General features: G+C 38.1%; 2 protein-coding genes across 2 annotated transcripts; one reads left to right on the forward strand and one right to left on the reverse strand.

Annotated features, from left to right (window-relative positions):
* Positions 1 to 1,806: 1,806 nt before the first annotated feature.
* LOC113349247 (receptor-like protein kinase HSL1) lies at positions 1,807 to 5,689 on the forward strand. The gene is made up of 2 exons (XM_026593180.1): positions 1,807 to 4,600; positions 4,760 to 5,689. Exons 1-2 carry the CDS (start codon positions 1,951 to 1,953, stop codon positions 5,233 to 5,235), a joined length of 3,126 nt encoding a protein of 1,041 aa, XP_026448965.1. The 5' UTR covers positions 1,807 to 1,950; the 3' UTR covers positions 5,236 to 5,689.
* A 1,425-nt stretch (positions 5,690 to 7,114) lies between these two features.
* Positions 7,115 to 11,918, reverse strand: LOC113349248 (hexokinase-1-like). The gene is made up of 9 exons (XM_026593181.1): positions 11,376 to 11,918; positions 10,162 to 10,312; positions 9,895 to 10,077; positions 9,722 to 9,796; positions 9,453 to 9,608; positions 9,196 to 9,294; positions 8,964 to 9,094; positions 8,272 to 8,353; positions 7,115 to 7,900 (listed from the first exon to the last, which is right to left on the reverse strand). Exons 1-9 carry the CDS (start codon positions 11,645 to 11,647, stop codon positions 7,538 to 7,540), a joined length of 1,512 nt encoding a protein of 503 aa, XP_026448966.1. The 5' UTR covers positions 11,648 to 11,918; the 3' UTR covers positions 7,115 to 7,537.
* Positions 11,919 to 22,734: the final 10,816 nt, after the last annotated feature.

Genomic DNA, 22,734 nt, shown 5'->3' on the forward strand with positions numbered 1-22,734 from the left:
TTTAGCGACAAGAAAAAACTATACCGTCAGAACAATTTTTTTTTTTTTTTTTACTAAGGATTTCAGAAAGGTTAATGATCCTCTCAACAAAAGGCATCGTCAATGTTAGAGGAACATACTAGTACATAATAGAATTGTTTATCTTGACAAAGGGCAGGTTCATGAGCCACTCAATTAAAGGTGCGTAGCTGTCGCACAACTCTTGTAAAGACCGTCTTGCACAAGATTGCTTTCTCGTATATAACACTACATAATTTTCTAGTGCAAAATTGGTCTTTATAAATTATTACAAAGGTGGTGACAATATAGTATCTTTAGCTCTGCAATCGCAATCTTGTTTTTATCTCTTGGAAGTCGTCGAGTCGTTGGACGTAAAAGCAATAACTCATAGATGCATGCAACTTGCACGAAGTGTAAGTGAGAAACAAAGAATAATTACTGGGTTTTTGACAGTATTGATTCAGGGGGCCAGGGATGCATGTTCGTCTTGTAGGCTTGTAGCCAGAAAAGAACAATATATTTTCCAAGTCAATAGTCAGCTTTGAGTGGCTCTAGTGAAGTGTAGTCAATCACTTGAGTGCATTAGAATTGAGCCAAGCGTGGAGCCAGATGTTGGTGGAGCGCTATAGATTGACTGACTTACTCTAGTGGGTAGTTTAATTTGTTGTGCCTTTCTCGCGCGTAGAAAATACTTTATAATTCTTTTGGATACAAATTTGCTTTTGATTCCTGCTTTTTCAGAAGAAAAGTCAGAAATATAGATCAGAACTAAAAGTATTTTGTTTCATAAAAAATTAATTTTTATGTTCCTAAAAATCATTTTGAAATTATTTAACCAAACTAATTTGTTACTAGAAGTCAAAAAGTAATTTTTATATGTGTATCCAAACACTAGATCTACAGGTTTGGTACACCAAAAGAGTACTATGTTTATATGTCGCCACCGTACAGGTCCATGACATTGCACCCGAAACCCATCGTGACCCCTAATGGGTTCACCACTTCTCAATCAAGTGTTTAGAGCTGCGACACATAGGGGTGTAGGGATGTGCGGAAAAACGGTAAATGAATAGCAGCTTCGACTAACTCGTTTGTAAACACATTATGCATCTGATTTACTTCGACTCTAGAAACCGAACAAACATGTCCGGACGAATATTAAAAAGGAGATGGCTCTCTCTCTGCACACCTTAGATTAGGAGGGTTTTTTTAGTGGGAAGCTTGGATGGGTACTATGTCACTTTCTCTTCCTATCGTCTCTTTTTTCGCATTTATCGGATGGTTTTATTTCTGGTTTTGTTCCGCTAAACAGGACAATTATATGAAACTTTTAAACTTCAGTTAGGTATGAAATTGTATCTAACCAAAAACACCTCCGACTCAAATGTATTAGGCAATGTTTGATAGTACAGAAAGGAAACAATTTCATGAAAAGTATTTCTATGGAATCAGTTTCCTGGAGGAAGCAAGGAAAGATTTTCCATGAAATTCTACAAAACTGAGTTTAAAACGTACTTTAAACCATATTTTATTGTAATTCCATGAAAACATAGTTTTGACAACAAAAAACAAATTATTTCCATGAAAAAATGATCAATTCGGTAGAATTAACTCCCATCAAACACAACCTTAAGGGAATCAAGCCTCGAAGCAGTGAATCAAGACTCCGACACCCAGAGAGATTTTTAAACAAAGCAAGCCACTTCTATATTACTTCTTCCCTAACCATCATTTTGTCAGCACTAAACATGCACTAAGTAGATTTACTTGACTAAACAAACCAATCATAAACTAAAGAGTAAAGGCCAAACACAAAATCGTAATTAAACTACTAAACTTTATCCATCCACCATCAGCATTTCCCCATATAAACTAAAACCGTTGAAATTCATTTTTGTAGATTTCACACTACCAAAGACTTTCCCGGCAAAACACCAGAGCTCTGCCTCGATGTCGAAAACACCCTCAAACCCTTATCAAATTTTCAAATTATACCCTCCCTGTGTTCTTCTCCTTCTTCTCTTCCTCAATGTCACAGTAGCTTCTGATGAAGAACAATCAATCTTACTGAAACTCAAACAACAATGGAAAGACCCACCATCTCTTGATTCCTGGAAAACTTCATCTTCATCTTCTTCAGCTCATTGTGAGGATTGGGAAGGAGTCTATTGTGATGAAAATAACTCTGTAACAAGTATTATACTTGTTGAGAAAAATATCACTGAAAAAATCCCATCTTTTCTCTGCGATTTGAAAAATCTTACTGAAATTGACTTTTCATTGAATTATATTCCTGGAAATTTCCCAGATTTTCTTCTTCGAAATTGTACTAATTTGGTAAAGCTGGATCTTTCTCAGAATTGGTTGGTTGGTCAAATTCCTTCTGATATTGATAGGTTACTTGTTCTTGAAGAGTTGAATCTTGGTGCAAACAATTTCACCGGCGATATTCCAAAATCAATTGGGAAAATCTCAGGGTTAAAGACACTTTCACTTCATATGAATCTTCTCGATGGATTAATTCCAGAAGAAATAGGTAATCTTTCTAACTTAGAATTTCTGGGTTTAGCTTATAATCCATTTTCAGAGTGGAAAATTCCATTGGGTTTTGGTAAATTGAAGAAATTAAAGGAATTCTGGGCTGCGGATGTGAAACTAATTGGAGAAATTCCTGACACTGTTGGTGATTTAATTGATCTTGAAACATTAGATCTTAGTACTAATCAACTGGATGGAAAAATACCTGATCAGTTATTTTTGCTCAAGAACTTATCTAATTTATATCTCTATGACAATAAATTATCCGGTGAAATACCTGTGAAGATGGAGTGTTTAAATTTAGTTGATATTGATATATCGATGAATCAGTTGACCGGAACATTACCGCATGATCTCGGGAAGTTGAAGAAGCTGGTGCACTTATTGTTATATCGTAATCAATTGTCGGGAGAAGTTCCGGCTAGTATCGGAAAGCTTCCATCTTTGAAACAAATACGGCTTTTCACAAACAAACTTAATGGAAGTTTACCGGAAGATATGGGTTTGTTTGCGAAGCTTGAAGCTCTTGAAGTGGCAGAAAATGAGCTGACAGGAAACTTGCCGGAGAATCTTTGTGCTGGTGGTGAATTGATTGGAATTTCTGCTTACGTGAATAATTTCAGTGGAGGGGTATCAAAAGTACTGGAGAAGTGCAATAGTTTGACGGTGCTTCAGCTGTATGGGAATAGATTTGCTGGGGAATTTCCTGCTGGTATTTGGTCGCTGAAGAATTTGTCTATCGTAATGATAAGCGACAATTTGTTTACAGGTACTCTACCTGATGAGTTTGCTGCCAACTTAACTCGAGTTGAAATTAGTAATAACATGTTTTCAGGTGGTATTCCGAAAGAAATGTCGCAGTCGATGAATCTAGCTGTGTTCAAGGCGAAGAACAATCGATTATCTGGTGAGATTCCTGGAAAATTAACTGGACTCTCTAAGCTGCTTACTTTATCACTTGAAGGAAATCAACTTTCAGGTCCAATTCCATCTCACATAATCTCTTGGAGTGCTCTCATTTTCTTAAACCTCTCACAGAATCATCTGTCCGGCGAAATTCCTGAAGCTATTGGCCAACTTCCTAGTCTCATTGAACTTGATTTGTCAGAAAATCTTCTGTCAGGTGAAATTCCATTAGAAATTGGCCAGTTAAATCCTACCTTTCTCAATCTCTCGTCTAACCGCCTCACTGGGAGAATACCGTTCCAAGTTGATAACTTTGCATTTGACAAAAGCTTCTTAAACAACTCAGGCCTTTGTGGTCATAACCTCGAACCAATTGTCCCCTCTTGCATTTCAAAACCATACCAAAATCCTAACAAGTCATCTTCTAAGGTGCTAATAGTGGTCTTGATCATTACAGCAGTGATTTGTCTTGGTGTTGTATCATTCGGTTTGTTTGCGTTCAGAGACTTCAGAAGGAAACGGAACGAAAGAGATATTTCTACTTGGAAACTAACTTCTTTCCACAGGTTACAGTTCACAGAATCAGACATCCTGTCAAGCTTGACTGAGAACAATATGATTGGTAGTGGTGGTTCCGGGAAGGTTTATCGAGTTGATATTAGTGGTATAGAGGAATCTGTTGCTGTTAAGAAAATATTTAACAAAGGGAAGTTGGATAAACAGCTCGAAAAGGAGTTCCAAGCAGAGGTTCAAATCTTGGGTACAATTCGACATTTGAACATAGTGAAATTACTATGTTGTGTTGCTTGTGATAACTCGATGCTCCTTGTTTATGAATACATGGAGAATCGAAGTTTGGATCAATGGCTTCATGCAAAGAAGAGAGGATTCTCGAACTCCGGTTCAGCACGTCGTGCTGCATTGGATTGGCCTACCAGGTTACAAATTGCGATTGGAGCTGCTCAAGGGCTTTGCTATATGCATGATAGCTGTTCTCCTGCGATCATTCACCGCGATGTGAAATCCAGTAATATCTTGTTAGATCACGAGTTCCGAGCAAAAATTGCTGATTTTGGATTAGCCAAGTTGTTGGACAAGCATGGAGAGCCTCAAACAATGTCTGCAATGGCAGGTTCTTTTGGATATTTCGCTCCCGGTGAGGTTCTTCCCTTTGCTAAGTATTTATGCATTTCCCGAACTGTTTTCATTTCTTAGTAGTTAAGATGAAACTCTAATTAGGTTCTAGATTGACTTCTGCTAAAACTTCCTATACTAAAACTCACAAATTTCATTTATCTGGAATTTTGGATTGCAGAATACGGCTACACAAGGAAAGTGAATGAAAAGGTTGATGTCTATAGCTTCGGCGTGGTGCTTCTTGAGCTTGCAACTGGAAGGGAAGCCAATAGAGCAGATGAACATATGGGCCTAGTAGAATGGGCGAGGTGTCAGTTTGATGAGGGAAAATCTATTACTGATGCCTTTGACGAAGAGATCAAGGAGCCTTGTTACTTGGATGAAATCAGTTCTGTTTTCAAACTTGGTCTTGTTTGTACTGGCACGTCGCCTTCAACCAGACCTACAATGAACGAGGTTTTGGAAATCCTGCTCCAGTGTGGACCTCAACAGGGATTTCATGGAGTTAAGAACACAATGAAGACTGAAGAAGATGTTAACCCCCTCCTTGTCGATGAACGTAATCTTTTTAACCACAAGGGCAGCAAGGGAAGCAGACGGTCAGTGAGGCATTCGGACGACTGTGATGATAGCTTGGTGTGTAATAACGTGTGACAATCTGTAATGTTACATTGTTAGGTTTTAACATTTAGAGTGTTGCATTGCTAAATCTTAGCTCAAGGCATTAACATGCACAGCAGACCGGGGTTCTCCATACGTAAAGCGAAGACCTGCTGGTGTTTGTACCGAAGCATTGTACATTTTTTATGCGAACCAGCTCCGAGCAGGGTCTCTCATAAGCCCTAAATGGTGCGTAGTGGTTCGTCATTTATGACTACGCAGGTTGCAACAATGATTCTGGTTTAGCACACAAGTAACTGTGCAAGTATCGGCGAGCTTCATTTGCTAGAGTGGTTTTCACAAGTGATTCCCCTTGTGAATTATGGATCACGTAATATATATCCACGGAATAAGGTTATTTTATTTCACTAGTGTGAGCCATATGCACTGGTACAAGTTGTATTCAGGAAGTCTAGATTTTGAATGTGAAATACACAAACTTTTCTCATGTTGCGCCATGGAACCTAATCACAATGCAACCTCATGGCACACTGTTCATCTTAATACGATGCATTCTTCCTCAAGATAAAGACATCAACAGCTGGGTTGGTAGTGCGGCTAAGTGGTGGTTAAAGTGTTGTAGTGAAGGACATAAATGGATGTAGCTCAGCTGTCTTCCACTCCCAATCACCACTAACCTTGGCTAAACAAGGAAACGAGATTACATGCATGAACCTCGTTGTCATGCCCAAATGTAGTAAGTGCAGATAACCCCACTCAACAAACACTATTACTACCTCCGTTTCAAGAAAAGTGATACTTTCAATGCATTAGAGGGGGTATGCGATGCTACCAAACACCTACTCAACCACATTTCACCAGTCTTTTCAGTTCTCTCTTTGCTGCAATTCTCTCTATAAAACAGAGAAGTTTTTCTGTAAATCCCCCATTACTACTACCACCTTTACTCTCTTCTAAGCTAATCCTTTCAACAAATCTCTTTCTTTCTAAATTCTATTCTCCGATTACATCTTTCTCTAGATACATTCTGCAAAAATAAAGACGAAAAAGAAAAGGAAAAGACAACCATGTATTAAAATCTTGATCCTAATTGGTATGTGCGGAATCGGAAAAACAAGCAGGTAATTATACAGGTGTGTGTACTGTATGTTCCTTTCTAGTTTGATACTAATGTCCATATTGAAAATTATGGTGTTATAGCTATAGAACTTGATTACTCTGATACAATTTCAGGTCGCACAAGCAATGCAGAAGAAGGATACAGATAGTATCCCCGGATATCCCAGCCTGTCTTCCAAGTTGATCTGCGTGATTCATAACGTGTATGTAGCCTTCTATGAACATTTCCCTCCATCCTCCTTTGAGTTCTTATATTTGGACTCCAGAAACACCATTGCTTTCATCTAACACTTTATCATATATATTTTGTTTAGCAGGGTTAGGTCCATCAGAATTCGTAGTTGCGTTACTCTCAAGTTTCACTTGGCATGCAATTTAGAATGATGTTTGCGACTGAGGAGTCCAGGTTACGCAGTTACCTTGGCACAGTCACTGGTATCAGTGATTCAGATCCAGTGAAATGGAAGAGTTCACAGTGGCGCAATCTTCAGGTTGGCTTTCCACCCATACCGACTTGTTTTCCATGACAGATCAAGGAACTCGGCTTAATACAATTTCCAAGCCTTAACCCTTAAAATACTGCTTTTGAATAGGTTGAGTGGCATGAATCGGCTGCTGGGGAGCGGCCTGGTAGAGTTTCTATTTGGGAAATTGAACCTGTTGCAACCCCTTTCTACGTATGCCCACCTCCAAATACCCATTTACTTGCATCTATACCACAGGATGTAAAGACTCTTGCAGAGGCAAGTCAATTAGTGGAGACCACCATTTTCAGTTTTTTATCGCAGTAAAATGGAGAGCAGCAGGACATGTATAGATGCCCTTTAATAATAATACAGTAACTCGTTGAAAAATACCAGCTTTCTCCATTTTATTCACCAACTCAGAGAGCTCGAACATACATTCTACAGTTGCACCGCTGCTAATAATGGAATATAGCTGGAAAATGAAAAGAGGAAAATAGCAGAAAGGCGCAGGCTGAAGTGAGAGTATCACGGCCACTTTCAGGTTCTGCAATTATACACTTTATATATAGCATATAATCTCATATGCCGCACTACGAGAAGAGCATAAATTTGACTGTAATTGTACTCCAACTACTTCTGAAAGAAGAAACGGAAAAGCCTAAATGACTTGAGAACGTAACACAAAAACTGAAAAAGATGATAAGGTTACTGGAATGTGAAAGAAGGGGAATTTCCCTACTTGGTCAACTTTAGCTTTCCTGGACAGCATCTTCAAGTTCAGGATATTGAGAATGAGAAGCTGCGAGAAGGGCAGCTCCAATACCTGACCCATCATTAGCGTGCTCAACAATAATGTTATCTGCCGCTTCATCACCTAATAGTTCCTTTAATGAGTCCTCTAAACACTGGCTGAATTTCTTGTAGTGTTCAAACAAACCTCCATCCATTGCTATCACAGTTTTCTGCTGCTTTTCACCTTCCTTCACTACGTCCCTTCCCAATTTCTTTAAGATACCATAAATCCCTGCAGCGGAGAGACGTGCACCACGTGCTGCTACGATGTTGCAGAGTTCAACTACAGCTTTTCTTGTTTTTAAAGATGTATTCGTAATCTGAAACATGGGAAAGAGAAATTTTTGAATCATCAGCACAAAAGTTTCTCCTAACTACGCTGCAAGTGCAATTGCAACATTGGCCAAAAAACAAATAAAAAGTGGTATTCTAAAAAAAATTATTATTGCATCACTATCATTTAAGTTTCATTACAGTCTAAATTACTAACCGGAGGACCTAGTCTAATGGCGAAAATAAGATAGTTATAGTTTTTCATTTTTAACTCGACAGTGCCAAGAAGAAATCCAATTTTCATTGGGAGGATGGGAGCCCACAAAAGTCTCTCACAGCAAGTGGTTGGTTGACGAATGAATACGTATTTGCAGAAGGAAAAGGCTACTCCAGACAAGTAAAAGACAGAAACCCATACCCCTAAAATATCCTTCAATTTTGCTCCTACCACTCTGAGATCGGAGGATGTATCATGATGCATTGCGGACATTTCGGGCGTCCTGCAGATTCCACAAAATATAATGTGAGGTAGTCTGAATATTGCAGTTTGACATTACATTAAAGTGAAGATGGTTAAGCAGAAACTTGAGGTATAAAATATCAAAGTTCAGCACAAGCATGAATTTTCAAGAAGTGTACATTCTTTTCATGAATGACTCGTGTCATTTTCAATTTTCTATTATGGAACTGCTAAGCCTAAAAAGTAATCGAATTAGTTGAATATAGAAGTACAACCTGGGTGCAGCTGGTAACTAATGAGAAGCCACAAAACTGAATGCCAAGTTTCTTCCACCACTAAACCTTTACCCTAGGTGGCTATCAAATCATAAATTAGTGACCATGTTTTTTGTTTGTTTTGTTTTGTTTTGTTTTGTTTTGTTTTGACACATCAATTAGTGACCATGTTGTTTCCTACTTCATGGTCACAGACTCAGAAGCAGTAACAACAAAAAACCCCACGACGCCACAACCCCACCCCACGATGTACTGTGACAGCCTAAGGTGGCAAGGGTAAGCAAGCAGTTTCCAATTAAGGTCGTACCCAAGACTAATATTGATTAGCAAAAGGATGAGCAGTATAGTGCAAGCATAGTAGCGCGTATGGAATACCTCAATATGAATGGAACTCTAAGTTTGGCTGGAACAACATCACCAAAGAAAGCAGCTTCCTCAGCCATTTTCAGTAAAACTCTTCGTACAATGTCTCCCAAATACATCCCGGAAATTATCTTTTCAAAAATCTGTTGACATCAAAAGTTCAGATTTAAAGCGATTAATATTCTGGAAAAGAATGACAAGTGAAGAGATTGTAAGACAAATATAAATTACAGTTGAATCTTACCTGGTCACCAACATTTAAACTCTCAAGATCCAAAGAATGATCATATTCTGTTAGAGGAAGATGTGACGACCGGAAGTTTCCCCACTCCATGTTGATAACCTACCATTACACAGAAAGTCAGTGATTTTCACTCAAGAACATAAAGTACATGTAGAACAACCTGTCCTCCAGTAACCAGAAAGAAAATATTTTTGTTCTACAGAAAACAAGTGCAGAACAAATTATGATCAAAAAACAAAGAAAAGATAACAGCTAACCATCTCTCCTGATTTGGGTAAAAGTCCATGCCACTTGGGAATTGCATGTGCACGCTCCACATAAGCTGCATTTGTTCCAGTACCCAATATCACAGCAGCAACGACGTCATTATTGAAGTATCTACCCCCAGCTAATGTGCCTATTGTGTCATTCACCTACAGTGAATCAATTTTTTCAAATATCTCAACAAACACCCGAAAGTTTCATCCGTTCATGTACAGGAGATTCTGAAAGGATCAAAGCCAAGAACAGGCCACTGTAAACTTACAAGTGCTGCGACACGCATATCAACCCCCTTCCTTTCCATGGCTTTTGTCAATTCTGCCACCACATCTTGACCAACCTAGTTAGACAGACATTTAGAGTACCAAGATCAGACACAAATAGTGGTCCAGGAAAATCAAAATTGAAATGAAATAGCATCCAGGTTAATATATTTACTGCATCATCTATTGAGAAGCCTTTTGTCCAATTAAGAAGAGTTCCAGACGCAATTGATGCCTGCTTTACTGGGAAAGAGAATGTAAAACCCAATTCCCTCTGCCTACCAGGAGCGAGATGAAATTCATCACCTTCTGTAGCAACAAATTTTGCTAGTTCTGCTGCAATAAAGTCAAATAGGTCCTGCAATTACAATTATTTGATCTGAAGTTTAGATAGTGACCATCGAAATCCAAATCAATAAGGTTGGATAGAACTCAAACTTACATCGGAACACCCAACCATTAAAGGCTGAGGGATTGACACCTCGGTAAATTCTTGCTTAACAACTCGCCGTTCCCTTCCACCCAATTGTACACGCAATACACGGAAGTTTGTTCCACCAAGGTCCAGTGCATAAAATAAACCGTGCTCGTCACTAGAGAACAAAACAGAACACATCGGTTAACTGGATAATGATAATAATTTAAAATTATTTGCGCTTTCAACAACACAATGTAGAGAAATGACTTTGTTAAACGCTCCAAACCAGTACGGCTGGGACAGACTATGAAACATATGAAAGTTTTCCTACTTCATTGCTGGTAATAAATTCCATCTTTGAAAAGCCAATTCCATCGGTTAACTAGAAAAATAACAGCTTAGATTTCAAACCAATTTCCTTTTCAAATCCAGCTGCAGCCGCTATACTGGCCATTCCCACATGCAAGTAATGAGACATGAAGTGGGATAATTCTAGTCAAACAAAGAACCATGTATCTAACTCTGATATATGAGGAACTCAGCACATAGATGGACTAAGCAGTCAAATTACCGGCTGAAGCACAGACGTCCGATAAAGACAAGGTTAAATGAATTAAAATCTATCAGAAAATAAAACATAAGAATTACTAGTAGCCATGGTATTCAATTGTCCAGTCTCCGTCAAGGCGTCAACTGTATCCAACTTAAAGAGATTTTCACCAATTTCTCCAGTTACTCCAGTAAACATCCACACTTACACGATATCCTCTTTTTGTTAGGTAAAGAAGTCAGACAGTACCATTAGAAGAAAGAAAGCACAAAAAGGAGATTGCTACTGTAACAGAACTATTCTTAAAAATTCTATCTGAAATTCCCAAAATTAAAAGTGAAAACTTCCATTCAATATCAAATTCAGATATATAGACCTACAGAAAAACATCAAATCAAACTAATAGCAATTTACACATGCAAATTAACTTCCCAAAAATATACCTCTCTTTTTTACCACAATTTCAAAATTAACAACCCCAGAATATCTCTACAGCAACAAAAAGAAACCCATAGAAATTATAGCAAAAAGGGATCACCTTTTACCCATCAATAGCAAGATTTTCATCAAAACATAAATTTTAGAAATCACCATTAGTGAAAAAACATAAAAAGCAATCACCTTTTCCAATAAAATTAAAAAACCCAAAATTCAATAAGACTAGAAAAGAAAAGCAAAAGCTACCCACCCAGTGGGAAGATTATCAACAAAACTGATAAGCATCTTGAGCTTACTACCACCTTCAGAAGCTAAACCAGCATGCATCTCAACAGTCATAGCATCAGCAACCTGTCTCAATTTTCCAAGTGAAGTACCACATTTGTCTTCAAATTCTCTTAATATTGCCATAGCTCTTGCCCATCTACCTGAACTTTTCATTCTATGTCTTACAATCAAAGCTGCAACTGCACATACTGTTGCTGCACATATCACCGTAGCTCCCACTGCTACCTTCCCCATTATTATCACTCAAACCCTAACAACAAAAACAGATCTTTCTCTGATTTCTCACTATATACTGGATCGTAAACAACCCTAACAAAATGGATCAGAAACTGTTTTATCAAACTTGATGATTCAACCTCATTTGGTTGAGTTCTGATACAACAACAAATTTAACCAAAATCGAAACCGAGAGAATTTATTTGGATTTTTTTATTGTAAACTTTGATTTATGAAATAAAAATGAAATGAGAACCAGAGAAAATTAAGACAGACCACCAAGATTCAGATTTCTCTGTTTTTATTATTTTTATTTTTTTAGTTCTAAAAATGTGTCTAAAAATTCTGACGTCTTATAACAAAGGACTTTAAAGTTGAAGTTATTTACGAGGTAACCATTGAAGTTTCGGTTGGTGGGACCCACTAGGGGATATTCATTGGTCCTACTTCGGTGAATGACATGGAATATTATGTGGGTCCTGATGAGTTGGAGGATTAATCTTAACCGTTGATCTCGAGATGTGGTCTTGATGATGGGCCTCTGGTCAGTTTTGGAGGTTTGCTTTGAAAGCCGAAACAAAAGAGATGGTAGACGTCCACATTAGTGTTTTGTTTTCTACTGATCAACGGTTTACAGGAGAGTGCTGCACGACGACAGAGATATTGTTCATTTTGATTTAGAAATGTAGGCATAGGCACGCCTCATAAATTGATTGACAGAGCCGATTCGAAATCGAAAAAGATACAAGAAATATGGTTCATCCTAAGGTTAATGACTCCTGCCAGATGTCAGTGTAGTATAATAGTAAAGTCATTAGGCGATGTTATTAAGTAAACACCATAATGGGATTTTTTAGAAGATTATTATTGGGGAGTCATATTTCATTAGAGGGGAGTCATCTAATAAGATAAAAACAGGTCACCAGAAGTAATATCAAAAACCCCTTATCTCAAATAATTTTGTAATGACCGAACAATCCTTTAGTTAATTTTAATTTAATTAATTTCTACGGTTGGAATCAATCCAAACATGGACGTAAAACCAATTTTTACTGTTGGAATCAACCCAAACCTGGACGTAAAATCAATTTCTACGGTTGGAATTAAAAGGAATCCGGACGTAAAATTGAAATTTACGGCTAGGTTGACGAAAGGAAAATTCAGTAAACTAAACCTAAACATAAAATTGAAAATTACGGTTGGAATTCAACTAAACCTAGACGTAAAATTGAAAATTACGGTTGGAATTCAACTAAACCTAAACGTAATACAACATGCAAATCAAAGTTTACGGTTGAATTGAACTAAACCTAGACGTAAGTTCTTCAAAAACTAAATTACGGTGAAAAATCTAGTAACGTACCCAGACGTAACACTAGCAAAAAGTAACTAAAATCCTAATTTTACTTCGATTTCATTCAATCTAACCTATTTTAAGCACAAAAACAAGTAAACAAAGATGGGTATGTTCGATTATTACCTTACATACACCATGGGTTTGTTCGATAAAATGAATTCAAATGGATTTACGATGAAAAGGATGAAGAGAAAGAGGAGAGGAAGAAGAAGAGCAATTGAAATGTGAAGAATGAAGAATAGAAATTAGGTTTTGTTTCTGTTTTTAAGTTTTAATTTTGATTGAAGGGTAGTTCGGACAGTTGTTATTGAATCAAAAGTACCCCAGAACCAGATTTTTAGTCACTAAATATCCAAGTGAAGCCCCTCTATTAGATGGTGACGCCCCAATAATAGCCTTCATTTTTTAACATGCAAAAAACAGTTATCATTCAAACTCTTTAGTAAAATGGCTTGATTGCTAAAGGTTGATGCCAAATCTTTAAGGGGATACCATTTTATATAAGACAAAAAAATAAAAACGATCCTCACGGTTGGATCACTCAAGCCGTACCCCTGCTTCTAAAATAATAAGAGCTAGAGAAAGTAAAATGAATTGTATTGAATGAATTCAGATAACAGTACAGAGTGATGTTCAGAGATATTTATATAAAGCTTTTGACATAGACAGGCTGTCAGAGCTGTTAGAGTGTGCCCCTATTAGTTTATAGAGTGTTATTAGATTGAGTCTTGTAACTGTTACTCTTATATCGCTAATATTGGTATCTTCCTCTAGTAATTAGAATTTTTTTTAATAGGAAAGAAGATACATTAACAATATAAATTAAACTAGATTTACATAAGAAGAATATTTCATGAGATCTCCAAATTAGTGAGCGGAGACCCGATCCGCTGACCTCCTACTTGAGAGTCAGGTTCCTGACCAATTGGACTAACCCCTGATGGTCAGCAATCATAGTAAAAGTGTCCACAAAATTGGTTTATACAGAGTGTGCACAAATTGGTTTCTTACTGAAGAGACAATGAACTATCTCTACAAGTCATTTTAGGGATGGAAGCATGTCATTTTCTAAGAACAAAAAAAAAAAAAAAACATGGATACTCACTCAAGATCAAGACAACAACGGCCTCAACCTTTTTGAACTTTCTGCCATGTATTCCATTTCATCATTTAGTTGTTGCTTTTAACAAGAAAAGTACTTTTTTTTCTTTCGCAGATGATTCGAAAAAACTGAGACATAAGGGGCGGTGAGCACCGAGACAATCGCAATAGCGTCTATATCTTTCTCATAGCAATGTTATCGACATCTTCAATGGAAAGCATAAGATTATGTAATACGTGTATATCTTGCTGTTTCAGCAGAGAGTCGACATGAGGGAAGACATCTGCCGAAGAGATAAGATTTGACAATTTGTTTTCCCATCCAAGGATATTTAAAAGTGATTCCAGACTTTCTGATCATGGATGTTCATCACCAAAGATATTCTCCTTCTCGCTTGTTATAGCATGCGTGATTGAGCCTAGTGCATGCATGAAGATGGCATGCCTTGAACTTGGCAACAAACCATCGTGACAGCAACTTACAAGTTCATCTAGCTATCAAGTCTCCATTTACAAGTTCAGCATGAGTAGTGCCACACCCAAACTAATACGATTCTATAATAAAAACCGGCTCATTCACGTAAGATCCTACCCCTAAAGGTTTTTGCAATATTTTTCTGATGCTATTAAGAATACAAAATATCAAGTGCGGTTTACGGACCACAATTGTCCCATCTTCTTCAGTCCCTGGACGCAACATTAGAAAGCTAGACGGGCATATGCCACCGATTTGTGTTGTCCTTTTCTTGATTTCTTGTCTGTTTAATCTCGGCTATGTTGCACGGACATTCCAAGAAAGATGTCGTAATCGTGTCGGACGCGCGAACAGACATGACACGGTTACGACACTTCCCGACATTTGATGGACACACCACATCACATGTCGCGTAAAATTTGATATTGGACACTTTGCGGACACCAATTGAACACTTCCGGACACGTCATAAATGATTTATTTTGATTTGGAAAATCAAAATAAACTAAATGTGACGCTAATTTATTCTTGTGTCAGTCATATCCAAGCATTAATCATGAAAAACGTTACCATTTTTACATTATTATTAAAATTATATAATTAGTAATCAAATATTTTAAAAATAAGAGTACTTATTTTGTTGTGTAGATTGTAGTAATATTTGATTTTAATAATGTGAGTAATATATATAACGTGTCCCCGTAACCAATGTAGTCAATATCGGCCGTATCGGCCGATATATCGGGGATATTTCGGATATCGGCCCAAAACGATACGATAAGAAGGATATCGGGGATACGATATTCGTCCGATAATATCGGCCGTATCGGTCGAATATCGGCCGTTTCGGTCAAATATCGGCCGTATCGGTCGATACGAAATTTTCCTACATTTCCTGATATGAGACGGTATTGGTCGTTTTCTATAAAGTTTAAGGGTAATTTTGGCGAAGAAAGTCTTCCGGGTGGTAGTAGAGGTGCATGTAGCTCTCGAAGCAAGTCTACTAAAGTTACTCTTTTGTTTTTTTGATAAAATTGATGTTATCTATTATATCTTATCCGAAAATGTGTGGAGAAATGTTTAATATAAAATTATAGTCTCTAAATCTAGAACCGATATTTCAACGATAATATCCCCGATATAAAATCGTACCAGTGTATCGGTCCCGACCGAGATGAACCGATATTCGATATTAACTACATTGTCTATAACCCGTTTTTTTAGATTTGACGTGTCTCCGTAACCGTGTCGTGTCGTAAATGTCCCGTGTCCGTGTCCATGCAACATAGAATCTCGGTATTTAGCTACTAAATTCGCGTTAATTGTAATGGCAAGAAAAATAACTTTATACAACTGTAGGGGCATATGTAAGGAGCTTAGAACATGAGGGTGTCATGTGACCTACTAATTTGAAAGATATTTCGTTTTGTATAGTTTATTATTTTTGTGAACATCAAATGGTCCAAAGAGGAATTTTGTTTACTTTTTTGATGGAACAAAGAGGAATTTGAAAGAAATAAATGTCAAATAAAAAATAATTAATAATAATAAGAAAAAAAAATGATGTCACATGACACGCGCGTACGTGTAAGACGAACAGAATCTCTAGTATCACGTGGCAGACAGATTCTGCCGTACTTTGTTACGTGGCTTCAGGTGACAACCTCGGCAGAGGAGTCCTATAATTTGAGTTTATGGCTGATTAATAATTGTGTTGTTTCCTGAACACCTTTAAATGTTTTGGAACTTGAGAACGGCGTAGATACTCCACCTTGGTCCCGTAAATAGAAAAATAGGAACTTGGTTTCGGTCCAACGGTTGCTGTGGGCATTGTGATGTCATCAACATGGTTAGGTCTTGCTTCTCATCTGGTATCGGTCACGCTAATATCAAGCTCATACGCAAGGTAAAAATATCTTTTGTCCTCCTGATTTTAGGCCTATAGTTCAATGTAGTTAGCAAAATAGTTTTTTTTTTTTTTTTCTTTTAAGCATTAATAAAAGACGGGAAGGAAAACTAGAGGTTTATTACGTATCATAGAACATAATGGAATTTAAAAAACTAGGGACTGTATTTACCCAGATCAAAATGGTGAGAAGATTAATTGCGCTGCTATTTGCCGTCTTGTACGCAAGTTCATATGTCGCCTGGTTTCCTTCTCTGTAGATATGAGTAAGCGCGTGGTGTGGAATATTCTGGAGGGAGAGGAGGATTTCTTATATCATCGCTTGAATGTACCAAGGTGGTGACTTTTTTTTTTTGATGAGTTGTACCAGGTTGATGGAGTCCGTCTCGAACCAAACTTTTGTCCACTAATGGTCGATTGCAGTTCGCACTGCCAGGAGCAAGGCCCAGGTTTCTTCCATTAGAGCAGTGGTGATTCCTAAGGGCTGAGAAATCGCTTTGATAATAGTTGTGGCTGAGGATCTGCAGATAATACCTGCCCCTGCATGTCCTGGATGTCCTCTCGCGGCTCAATTGGTATTTATCTTAACCCAGTCTGGGTCCGGAGGTGTCCATCTGATGTAGAGTGTTGTTGTCACAGGGGATAGTTGAGGAAAACTTCGAAGGATTTGGTTGGAATGTTGTTGATAAACTATTGGCCCAAGTGAACTCTTGTGGAGATGGAAAGCCATCCGGACAATGTCAGTTGGTTTTTGTTGTTGTCTTCTGCAAACAAAGTTGTTTCTGGCCAACCATAGCGTCCATAATATAAAACAAAAGGTCGTGGTAGCATAAGTCGGGATTTTTGAAGTTAATAGTTGTTGCAGTGTTAAATTGTGATTAACCTCTGGAGGCTTGTGACGAGCGAATTCTGAGTCGCCCGTTAGTTGGGAAAAACAAAGTTGCCAGTCCTTCATTGCAACTCGGCAGTGCAGAAGTAAGTGGCTTCCAGATTCCGTGTCTAGGGTGCAAGACGGGCAGAGGGAGAAGGGGTTGAGGCGGATTCGGTGCAGGATGTTGGAGGTTGTTAGTCCTTCATTTAGTACTTTCCACAAGAAAAGTCGGATTTTCGGTGGGCATGGGATGAGCTTCCACATGTACTTGATGGGGGTAGTGGGTTTGGTTGGTTGTTTTCCAGTTGATGAGCTAGCTGATTGTATCCCGATATGGTGGTGTACTTTCCCGATTTATGGTGTGGCCAAACTATTGTATCTGCTGATCCAGTCCGTGGTAGATGGATATTGATGATTCTAGCAGCTGCGTCTGTCGGTAGTCGGGCTAGTTGAGCAGGATCCCATGTATTTGTGATCGGATCAATGAGCTCCGAAAGTTTCTCCATGTCGTTGCATTGTGATGTAGTGAATAGTTGTAAAAAGGCTTAACACTCACTTGAATATATTTGTAGACCACAATCTGTTTTTTTTTTTTTTTTGGAAGACAAATTTTTGACATGTTATCATTGCCATTGTGCATTCTATGAACCGTCCTTTATCTATCTTAGGCTCATTTGCTTAAACTCGATATGAACAATGCCCGGGAATGGGATCTATGTGTTATCTTGTCAAATCCTTTTGTACGATACCATCTTCCCATCATTGACGGAACTAGACATTGGTTAAGGGATGGGTTTGAGTCTTTTTAAGTCTGGTTTAAGCGTAAAATTCACACACATAATATGCCCCAACTCGAAAAAGGTTTCGGCAAAAAATGGCTTTTTGCTTGTTGGGGTTGGCTAAAGCTTAGCACGAGTGAGGGCGAGAAGGGAATTTAAAAGATTGCTTGGCTAAGGGAGAGGAGGACGCGCGACGTATTCGAGGGCATTTAAAAGATTTCTTGGCTAAGGGAGAGGAGGACGCGCGACGTATTCCAGGTCAAATGCATTAAAGATGCGGACGAACGAGTTTTGGTGGAAGATGCAGAGATAAGGGAACGATGGAATGAGTATTTCGACGTGCTCTTCAGCGCAGGGAGCGGTACTCTTCAATTTGATCTTGAGAGCCACCCCGACCTTACGGATTCGAGAGTGGACACCCCTATCAGAGACATCCACGAGAGCGAAGTGAAGGAGGCCTTAAAAGGGACTAAAAGGGGAAAGACGTTGGGACCTAACAACATCCCTATTGAGGTGTGGAAGTGTCCAGGAGATGAAGGAATATTTTGGTTGACCAAACTATTCAATAGAATCTTTCAGGAAAATCGGATGCCAGATGAATGGGGAAGAAGCGTTATCGTCCCGATCTTCAAAAACAAAGGCGATATTCAGAACTGCTCGAATTACATAGGCATCAAGTTGATGAGCCATACCATGAATATTTGGGAAAGGATCATCGATCGGCGTATTCGAAAGGAAACGTGCGTAACGAAGAACCAGTTTGGCTTTATGCCCGAAAGATCGACAACAAAAGTAATTTTCCTGGTAAGACAACTAATGGAAAGATATCGGGAGAAAATGCGAGACTTACACATGGTGTTCATCGACCTAGAAAAATCATACGATAGAGTGTAGCGCGAGGTGTTGTGGTGGACTTTGGAAAATAAGAGGGTATCACCGAAGTACATAAACTTAATTAAGGATATGTATGATGAAGTTATTACTGGCGTCTGGTCATGCGATGGTGTTTCGAGAGACTTTCCGATAAAGATTGGGTTACACGAAGGATCATCCTTGAGTCCTTACTTATTTGCACTAGTTATAGATCAAGTAATGCGAGACATACAAGGTGAGATCCCATGGTGTATGCTTTTTTGCAGATGATGTGGCGCTGATTGGAGAGTCCAAGTCAGAAGTATATGAGAAACTAGAGTGTTAGCGACAAAATCTAGAATCGAAGGGATTCAGACTTAGTAGGACCAAGACTGAATATCTGAGGTGCGACTTCAACGATTCCAGGAAGGATGATGTGGATGTTTTGCTCGACGGACATCTAGTGCCTAGGAAGTATTCCTTTCGAGATATGGGATCGATGATCCAAAGCGATGGTGGGATTGAATAGGACATTCGACATCGGACCCATGCAGGATGGGAAAAATGGAGATTGGCATCGGGCGTCTTGTGCGACCGAAAAGTCACCCTAAAGTTGAAAGGAAAGTTCTACAAAATGACGATTCGACCCGTGATGTTGTATAACGCTGAGTGCTGGGCGACGAAGGACCGGGACATCAGACAACTGAGCACAACTGAGATGCGTATGCTGAGATGGGTATGCGAACATACAAGGAACAATCGTATCAGGAATGAATACTGAAAAAGCAGGGGTATAACAACCACACCCAATATTTCGATTATCAATATGTATGGACTAACTCCAATATACTTTATAGAGAATCAACTAGACAGTCAGACTCAATCTAGAGAAAAGTATATCGAGGAGTTAACATCTCTCTCACTTGATTTGATCTTTACTCAAGCAAATAGAAATCTGCGAGTCTTTATCAAATACAAGAATAATAACTTGGATGGTACCAAAGACCAATATCCAAGTGTCAATCAATTTAAATCAACAACCAAAGTTTGGATATTCTAATTGATTGATCTTAACGCACAACCTGTGATATTTCAATTATATAACAAAATATAATGCAGAATAGAAATAACACAGACACCATAAATTTTGTTAATGAGAAAAACGCAAATGTAGAAAAACCCCGGGACCTAGTCCAGATTGAACACCACACTGTATTAAGCCACTACAGACACTAGCCTACTACAAACTAACTTCGGTCTGGACTGTAGTTGAACCCTAATCAATATCACACTGATTCAAGGTACAGTTGTGCTCCTTACGTCTCTGATCCCAGCAGGATACTACACACTTGATTCCCTTAGCTGATCTCACCCACAACCAAGAGTTGCTACAACCCAAAGTCGAAGACTTTAATAACAAATCTGTATCACACAGAAAAGTATACGATAATAGATAAATCCGTCTCCCACAGATAAATATATGAGTTTTTTTCCGTCTTTTGATAAATCAAGGTGAACAGGAACTAATTGATAATCCGGACTTATATTCTCGAAGAACAGCCTAGTATTATCAATCACCTCACAACAATCTTAATTGTATGGTAGCGAAACAAGATGTTGTGGAATCACAAACGATGAGACGAAGATGTTTGTGATTTCTTTTTATCTTGCCCTATCGGAGATATAATCTCAAGTCAATTATTCAATTGAACTCGTACGATAGAAAATGGCAAGATCAGATCGCTCAACTACAAGAGAAGTAGTTTCGTCTGGCTTCACAATTCCAATGAAGTCTTTCAGTCGTTAACCTACAGGGTCTCGGGAAGAAACCTAAGGTTAAAGGATAATCGACTCTAGCAAACTAACTAGTATCACACAGGAGGTGTGGGGATTAGTTTTTCCAATTTCTAGATGTCTCATTTATATATTTTTCAAATCAGGGTTTGCAATCCAAGTTACCTTGGTAACAAAGCATTCAATATTCACCGTTAGATGAAAAACATGATTTCTCCAAGATAATATCTTTCAACCGTTAGATCGAAACTTAGCTTGTCATACACAAATGAAATGTGTTTCAGTTAGGTTTGAGTAAACGTACCTAAAAAAGTACACTTGGTTGGTTCACAAATAGGTAACCGAGGTTAGCCATATGAGTACTTTCATATCAACCATATTCATCTTTCTCATAACTAGTTCAAATGACTCATAAGAACTAGTTGATAGAGTTGTTCAATTGCTTAGGTCTTTATTCATAGACGCAATTAAAACAAAATCGGTTTGATTCACTTGAATCAATTCATGAATAATATAGCCATGGTTTGCAAGATTGCATTCCTTATTGATTTATTGTTTTAAGTTCATGATATTCCGATTTGGGAAATAACCAGATTGGGTACGCGTACGGGTATGCGTACCTTAGCTACCAGATTTGAGTTAGGAAACTCAGCAGAAATTTTTGGTTCGAAAACTTCCGTGAGTACGCGTACCTAAGGTGACTGGTTTTCCAGTTTGTAAACTACAAACTCCATAAGAACTTTTCGGTCGAAAACTTCCGCCAGTACGCGTACGGGTACGCGTACCCAACCTGTCTCCTTTACCAATGTTTCATGCACAAGTACACACAATTGGTTTCCGGCACATGGATTTATACTTTAATGTGCGAAGACACTACATATGCTTATATCCATAGTTGGTTACATAATCTCAACTCTACATTTCAATCATTGAAACATTCTTCTATAATGTTATAATAATCGTTATTCACGACTATCGTCATCAAAGCTATTTTCAAGATTGAAACGTCATCATGACTTTCGTCACGGATAAAGATGAAAAGTGGTTAAAGCGAAAGCTTACCAACACGTATTCCTAGAAAAAGATAGGCGAGTAAATTCGGCTCGAAATAGCAAATGTGTATGTATGAAAACTATCATACTTATACGACTTTGTCTCAAGAGTAGGATATAGAGAGATAGAATTTTGAGTGATAGATAAGTTCAAGTCTCCACATACCTTTTAGTCGGATGAAGTTCCACTAGTTCCTCGAGTAGTTCTTCGTCTTCGTAAGATGATCGCGATGGAGTCTGGAGCTCAACTACACTAATTTGTCCGAAACCGAGACTTAGATATAAGTAGTCTAGAAATCAAGACATATAGTTTTGACACCTAAACTTGACAAACATGCTTGAGATAGCAACGCATGCGAGTTCGACCGAGCAGTGCTCTAACAATCTCCCCCTTTGTCAATTTTAGTGGAAAAACTATCAATACATAGGGATTGCAAAATAAATAAAACTTTGTAGCTTCTCGTCCACATGCTTGATCTCCTTGGTGCTTCAACATTACTCGAAAACTTCGTCTTTTCCAAGTACTCCCATGATTCCATAGATGTTCAATTCAGCATCATAGTTGTTGAAGTTCCGTAGCCATAACAATGAGAAAACAAAAGTTCTCGATCATTGTTATACAATGTCATAGTATTATTACACAGTATTAAAGTTCTTATATCACAACTTCGACAACAATACTATGGTGATATGTATCACTCCCCCTTAGTCAATACTTCGTCTCAACACGAAAACCACTCCCCCTTACATAATGATTCGAAAACCATATGCATTTTTAGTGTGAACTACATATTAATTCTCCCCCTTTTTGTCAATAAAATTGGAAAAGGTACGAAAACGGGATCCTAATGAAATTTTCATGGAGACACTTCAAGGCCAAAGAAAAGCACATATCAACTTATTTTGATGCAATCATAT

The sequence above is a fragment of the Papaver somniferum genome, chromosome 2, assembly GCF_003573695.1.
Source record: "Papaver somniferum cultivar HN1 chromosome 2, ASM357369v1, whole genome shotgun sequence".
Classification (NCBI taxonomy): Eukaryota; Viridiplantae; Streptophyta; class Magnoliopsida; order Ranunculales; family Papaveraceae; genus Papaver; species Papaver somniferum.